This window comes from Opisthorchis viverrini (genome assembly GCF_000715545.1).
Source record: "Opisthorchis viverrini unplaced genomic scaffold scaffold3237, whole genome shotgun sequence".
Taxonomy (NCBI): domain Eukaryota; kingdom Metazoa; phylum Platyhelminthes; class Trematoda; order Opisthorchiida; family Opisthorchiidae; genus Opisthorchis; species Opisthorchis viverrini.
The window spans coordinates 36,996-44,052 of NW_008752451.1; the positions used below are offsets into that span (position 1 = coordinate 36,996).

At 41.5% G+C, this 7,057-nt stretch overlaps 1 protein-coding gene across 1 annotated transcript; it reads right to left on the reverse strand.

The window, feature by feature from the left end:
- Window positions 1–5,558: 5,558 nt before the first annotated feature.
- Window positions 5,559–6,554, reverse strand: T265_15721 (hypothetical protein; the record flags this gene model as incomplete). Its single annotated transcript, XM_009179015.1, has 2 exons — window positions 5,559–5,810; window positions 6,463–6,554. 2 exons carry the CDS (start codon window positions 6,533–6,535, stop codon window positions 5,629–5,631), a joined length of 255 nt encoding a protein of 84 aa, XP_009177279.1.
- Window positions 6,555–7,057: the final 503 nt, after the last annotated feature.

Here is a 7,057-nt window from a genome sequence, read left to right on the forward strand (position 1 = left end):
GGGTGTTTCTACCGCTTGCCGCGTCCAAAAGTTTGTTTTCAAAACGCTCACCGATGGTGCACGTGCATCATTTCTCCGTGTTTCGGAACGATTTTCTATAAAGGAGTTACTATTATGTGACACATATTTTCTTATGTGCTTTTAGTGTCCTGCAGGAATGGCCTTTATTTAAAGACAAAGGAAACTAATTACTGTTGCGGACCGAAGGACAATTGCAGATTGAGACATTTGACATGCTGCCTTTAAGAGTCGACAGCAAAATAGAAATCTCCGAATGAAAACCCTGTTTCGTACCCCTTCCGAGATTTGATTAGTGGGGTGTTGTCACAATTGCACAAAGTCGTAGAATGACTGCATACCTCAGTTGGCTGCACTGTGTCCAGTAGGGCAGTCAATTCCTGCGGAAATTGAGCAAGGTACGAGCCATAACCCTTTCCAATCTGCTTGAAGGACTGCTTCCGTCGTCTGGCTATCTCGTTCTCTTTATAGCAAGGTATTATCACTCATTCGTCGAAAGTTTTCCGGGTGATTTTCACCCACTAAACTCTGCACAGCAGATGTGGAATTATATTTCTTCCGAATGGTCTCCCTGACAAGACGCTCTGTCCCGTTTCTTTCATTGTTCAGTTCATTTATGCCCTTTAGTGTCTTAGCAGCTGTGAGAACGTCAGCCCAGGTGATGGAGTCCGGATGATCTATTGTACTCTGATTCATGTGATCTGCAAATGCAAATTCATCAAACTTTTCACGTCGGGCTTGGATCCAGTAGGAGGTAAAACCTTATCTAGCCTCAGGTTGCCTAGTTTGATCAACCGGTGAGGTCTCAAGAAGCGTAGCTATTTCTGTTTTGTAACTCTTGGGCTGTTTTGCAGAATAAATGCTTGCCTTTCAGACCTGTCTCCTTCATCTTCATCCGCGAGAGTCCTCAAATTTCAGGCTCCCAACTCCTTGCTTGCTAAGGTCAGAAATATGTGCGTGAAAGTGCTGCATTGTGAATACTAAGCGGAGTAGTAGCGGCAATCCAATTCAGGACACGACCTCCAGGGCAGTGGTGAGTTGACTTATCAATTTGTCGAAATATAGGTACCTTGGGTGTGTTTACTGGTCGTTGATGAGATAGCAGTTGATCTGTTTGCCGAGCTTGGCAACTGACTTGCAAACGTTTCGTCCCCAGTCGAGGAGACGTCGTCAGCGCACTCAATGCGCACTGACAATATCTCCTCGACTGGGGATGAGAAATTTGCAAGCCATTTGCCAAGCACAGCGAACAGATCAACTGCCATCTGATCAACCATTAGCAATGGGTTGATTTAGTTAAAGGTGATATAAAAATATGTCTCTAAATGCCACTGAGTACACACAACCCTTTTGAGCAGTAAGTGACTGACTCTTGAGTTTTGAGAGTATTTTGACCGTACTGAGTTGTGCACCGGAGCTAGCGTCCAATTTTTGGGTGAATTTTAGGGCTAACCTTCTAGCGTGTCTATTCTCTGGGGAAGGCAGTCTTGCCGATTCTGTCGATATGCCCATACTGGTCGCCTGGGGGGAGCTCCTTATCATTCTTACAGTCCTGCCGCAACCAGTAGTGCGGCTGTATCCCCAGATAACCCAATCATATGGTTACTTCTATTATTACATGTCGCTACTGTCGCTTTGACTGTTCCACTACGGCATTCCTGGCGTCATCGTACCTCACGAAACAAATTCCAGGCAGATGGCTCACTGGCTCACGGTAGCCTGCTTATCACGACAAGAAGGCCGTATCGGTTTGGGTTTGTTAGTGACAAAGATGGGGAAATTCACAAGAGGGACTTACTCCATTGGCTAAGAGATTGGCAAATGCATGACCGCATGGTGGTGGTGTACGCAGAACCAGTTGATGGAGGGTATTCAGAGATTGATGTTATTAATTTGTGCTTATTAACTGTGCTCCTCACTTGAGAGCTTTGAAAGCAATGGAAACCGTTGCGCTTGAGAAAGTTGACAAACAACCTTTTACTTGACAGAACATACTGCTCGTAAGGTTACAGATAATTCTTAGCCAACCCAGACCGGTTTCGCCCTGGCTGATATTTATCAGGTGGACACGGTAATCGCGCTTCTGGCAACTGATTGTTCTTACTGGGTCCGGTGTCCAAAATCTGCTTAACTGTTTTTAGACAGTAACTGCTGACGGGGTCAACTGCGTGCCGGTATTCTTGCGCCCTACTGCTAAAGCATCCTGGACTCGGCCGGATTTCGAACTATTATTATTGGCAGACAAATACGATTTACCAGAAACTACCAAGCAAATCCCGTCTGACATGTTATCTGTGGTACTGTGCTATATTTACCTTCGATGTATAGATAGTCATATGTGTCATTGTGTATAAATGCATACACATGTCTACACACGTCCATATCGCACCCTGATGTAGTTTATCAGGTTGCAGTACCAAATTCAGATAACTTGCACGCAGTGTGCGGCGCACATTCAACCAAAGCTCCCAAGAGTCATTACCAGATAAATTAGAGGAATATGAAAATCCCACCAAGAATTTTGTCATTTGGTTCACCCATTTCTGCAGGCCTATATGCCGGCGTATCGCAGAGTGCCGACTCATCAATCAATGGGCTACTCACTGATTATGTCGCCCTGATGGGTGGTAGGATGCTTGCAGCTGTGCTGTAAATGGACAAAATCTTTGATTCCAATAGTGGTGAAAAAAGCTAAGATAATAACACCAGTTGTTTGGGGTTATCTTCTGTGCTAACTTTGGAGCATAAGTAGATTGACTGAAAGCTGTATTATTCCCTGTTCCAACATACTAATTTTAACATGAAATTGAGCATTTTCCGGTTGTCGCCTTGATTCGACTTGGAAACTAAGGTTGTAAGGAATAACTTGTCAGGCGTTCTTAATCCAATCGAACAAAATTTTCGGTTGCTCCCAACATAACGAACACACTTTGACTACCAAACTCGCCAAAGCATCTACACAATAAGGATGCAAGCTGAAAATGTCTTTTGTAAACAATCAGTTATGTGCATGTTATTCACATTCCTCTGAAATTAAAAAACGATACCACTTTTAAAACAACCGCTTCTAACCTCTGTTAGATTCCGACAGAATCATTTAGAACTTAGTTATGAAAGTCTTATCCAAGTGAAATTAGGACTAAAGTGTTTAGAAGCCCAATAATTCCATCAATTTTTGGAGAAACCACGCTATTTTCACGACACCGGAAAGAGGATAGGGTGACAAACCCCGTTTTTTCACGTTATATAATGCAGATGTCCCTAAAATCCAAGTTTTGTGGTACAGTGTTTCCGCACTTGAAAACTGTATTATAAAAGACGCACAACCAGACGTGAAGAGCCCAAAAGTGTGATTAATGCTCTCTAAGTGACCATAAACAGCTCCAAAGAATTTCGATTCCATCACTTAATACGTTATACCGTTTCTTCTTTTTTCTGTGCTTGTTATCGTGGTTAATCCAGATGCAACTGCATGTTCCGACTAACCAATTATGGCCCTTACTGTGACGGTAGGTTGTTGGAATCAGTTTTCCCAGCAATGTTTTCAGCGTAAATGAAGGAATTGGCTAGAAAAGTCGCTTTTGGGCACAATCTTAATTTTTTCCTGTAAAACCAGGTTAATTCAGGAAAACCACTATTTTGTGGGCTATTTCTGTGAAGCTTGTTTGTTGATGTGTAATTTTTTGAAATCTCGTTGCTCAGATGTTTACAGGTGACAGTTGACCGTACAGACAAATTAACTTTCACGCCTCTTGCCTGATTTTCTGTAAAATATAAACCCCGGAGTCCAGTATTGACGCAACGGCTTACGACTCTCTGAAGTTACCTTTAATCTGACTCTACACAGAACAGATATTTCCGATAATCGGGTGTCGAAACACAAAACAAATGATTCCTTATTATTGGCCCTCATTCGGCTCCAACTCACCCTTCGAGTCGTTAACCTGTGTTTTCATTAACGTAGTCATTCCAAGCAACACACCTGTCGTCAACGCTAACGCACGTTTGCTAGATGACGTTAACACACTGCTTCCACAAGAAGGATTAGAGTAACTGGTTATTCCTAAAACTGACAGACTACCTTAGGCCAACGTGTTAGAGTGATGTATAAATTATTGTTACTGTGATAATCCTTTTCAAACAAAGATGCACTGTTGTAAGGTCTGTATGCATCCAAAGTAGAAGTCATTAAGTCGGAACACCATAGCAAACTGTTTTATGAATTATTCAGTTAAGGTCAAAGTCGATAAAACGCTGTCCCGTTGGATTTGTATTTACTTCCGTTGGATGCAGTTTACACTCCGAACTAGCTGTAATTTATTTGTAAGAATAGAAGACATTAAATTTTGCAACAATCTCGCCGTATTTCGAGAACCTACGAACACGGTGTAAATGACAAAAATGCAGCAAGCAGACGACCTACCAGTTTGTCTGCAAACTGCTGGTTCCTTGCGCGTAAGTCAGGCGAACATAGGATCGACTCCATTCGGAAAAATATTTCCATAGTCGGTAGGTTATGTGCAATTTGCATGCAGTTCCGAATCCATTGGTCATTTTGAAGTAATTGTAAAGTAGTAATTGTAAAGTGGATATAGACAACATCAGGTATAGGTAGTAATCCGCCCACAACTGGATATGATCACTGCTGTTTGTTCTTTATCGGTTCAGTGATTTGCTACTGCATGAGCAAAAGTAGGAGTGCAAATCTAGGTGACTGAGAAATGAAGTGCACGGTATAATCGGCGGGAACAGTCGATTATCAAGAAATGCTTTACCGCATGCTTCTGTTCCATAATTTTTGGGCTGACATGTTCCTAGCATACGAGATTAAAGCTCATGAATTTTCTTGCTGGTTGGATTGGGAAAGCGTGCTAAGAATATGGTCTAAGGAAATATTAACTTTACTTCCCAGGAACTCAAAATTATGGGAAGTATAGCGAGAGGCAGGTAAGAAGTCGGATCATTAATTTGGGAATAGTGTAATTATAGGATAAGTGGAAACACACTCATTAAAAGATTGAACTAACGTTATTGCATATCGTTCGCTCCTAGCCAAATGCGCCACCACATTACCAGCTATCCGATTCATGCTGATACACACTTCCTAGATCTTTAAACTTAACTCAAAGTCAGCGCACAGAAACAAAAACAAAATTAATTGGTCAAGCTGTTTTGTCGGCTGTCTTGTGTCCAAGCAACCCTCTCTATGATTTTCTTAGTTGCGCAACGCTTAATGTTCTCTAAAATTTGAATCACCCGCACCTAGCTTTTTGGTAGTTCCGCGTCTCTTTTTGAGAATCCCAAAATTTCTTCGCGCTTGTTCAGAGTTGCAAGACGTTTTCTGTTGTCCGCTATTCCCCTCTTCGCTCTATTATCCAACTTCCAGTAGCTGAAAGGCCTATTGCCTGACATCCGTTTTTGTCTTATGGTACGTTTTGATTAACGGTGACCAGATTCTTGTATCCTATTCCACAATTAGTAAACCTTCGCAAACTCACTAGGAATTTTTTCGCCCTGTTCAGTCCCGTTAGTGAGAACAGTAATTTAACTAGATGCATAATATATTTGACACTGTATTAGAGACGAAAAGCGCTCGTGTTCATTTGATAATTAATGCGTGTTCATGAGGTGACTGCATTGTTTATAGCATTGATCATAAGAGTCAAAACGGTTTTTGCTCGTGCCACAGCGATCTTTGTAAGTTAAGCATTTCTTTTGCCGATTATCGTAGTAATACTTCGTTATGCTATTTACATGGCAAAATCCAGTATCTTTCTGATGTAGACAGATATCTGAAAAAAGAACCACGAAAAAAGGGCTTTAGTGAATTTACATGCACCACATTAATCGAACCAACGTTATGGCCAGAACTTCTCTAGATATAATCCACTCGTGTTCATGCTACGACGTAAAGTGCTGGAGAACTGTCATGAAAGCATTTATTTAACCAACTTGTCGAGAATAATGGTCAGAATGCTTACAAAATCACATCCAATAGAGATTCATTTGGGGCGAAAGCCGTTTGCAGTTCGGGTGCAAAAGTCACAACTTATCAGATACCATTCTCAATATCATCTTTTTATCAAGTTCTCCCATACAAAAAGCACACATCTGACCTTATGTACCATCTTATCAGTCCGGTAGTATTTTGTAGCATGGCCGGGTAAGTGACTCAATAGACATTATGATAAGCAGACAGGGAGAACAGACATTTGTCGAGCTGCAGCAAACCATACAATCTATGGACAATTTTATCACACCGCAGCATTTGGCTCGCAAATGTCAGTTGAAAAGTAGCCTACTCTTTTGTTCTCCAAACTGTTTGTCTTCACTTGGTCACCACATTTGTCACTATCTCTAACATTCTTCTGGCGTAAAATTGGAATAGTTATTAGGTTATTCACTTTATGACAATGTAAGTTACAGCCGAATCCAGTCACTCACCTTTGGGCTGTGTTGGAAAAGTGTTGCATAACAATGGGGCAACAATTAGCAGGAGGAATAATTTGTACTGCATTTCTGCCAGATGGATGCCTGGAATTGCACGGCAAAGCGTCCAAATAAATACTTTTCCGATGAGCGGTAGATATCCGTGATTGGTTCGGTTTGATGCAGTGCAAGTCACTCAGATGCGGTCACATGATGTGGCTTCTAGTTCCAGACAATTCACCAACGGTTACACCCATCGATATTTCCATTTCTCATTTCGAGAATCAGCACGCAAAAAAATGAGTAAAGCACTCGGCAGACCTAACAACTCATCCATGATTTTTGAGTATCTACAGATGACCTATTTGCATACAGTGATGCATCTATAATATCGGTTTTAGACCCGTTGTTCACTATGAATTGGATCCACATTTACTTCCAAAATAATTTTTCTCATTAGTTTCACTTTTGGTTACCTTATCCAATTGGCTTGCAACCCATCATATTGGAATCATATTACAGGTTTTGGAGAACACATCCCACCAACCGACACCTATACCGATGACGAAGTGTTAACCGCTAATAGAGGATTCATTGTCCCGAATTGAGG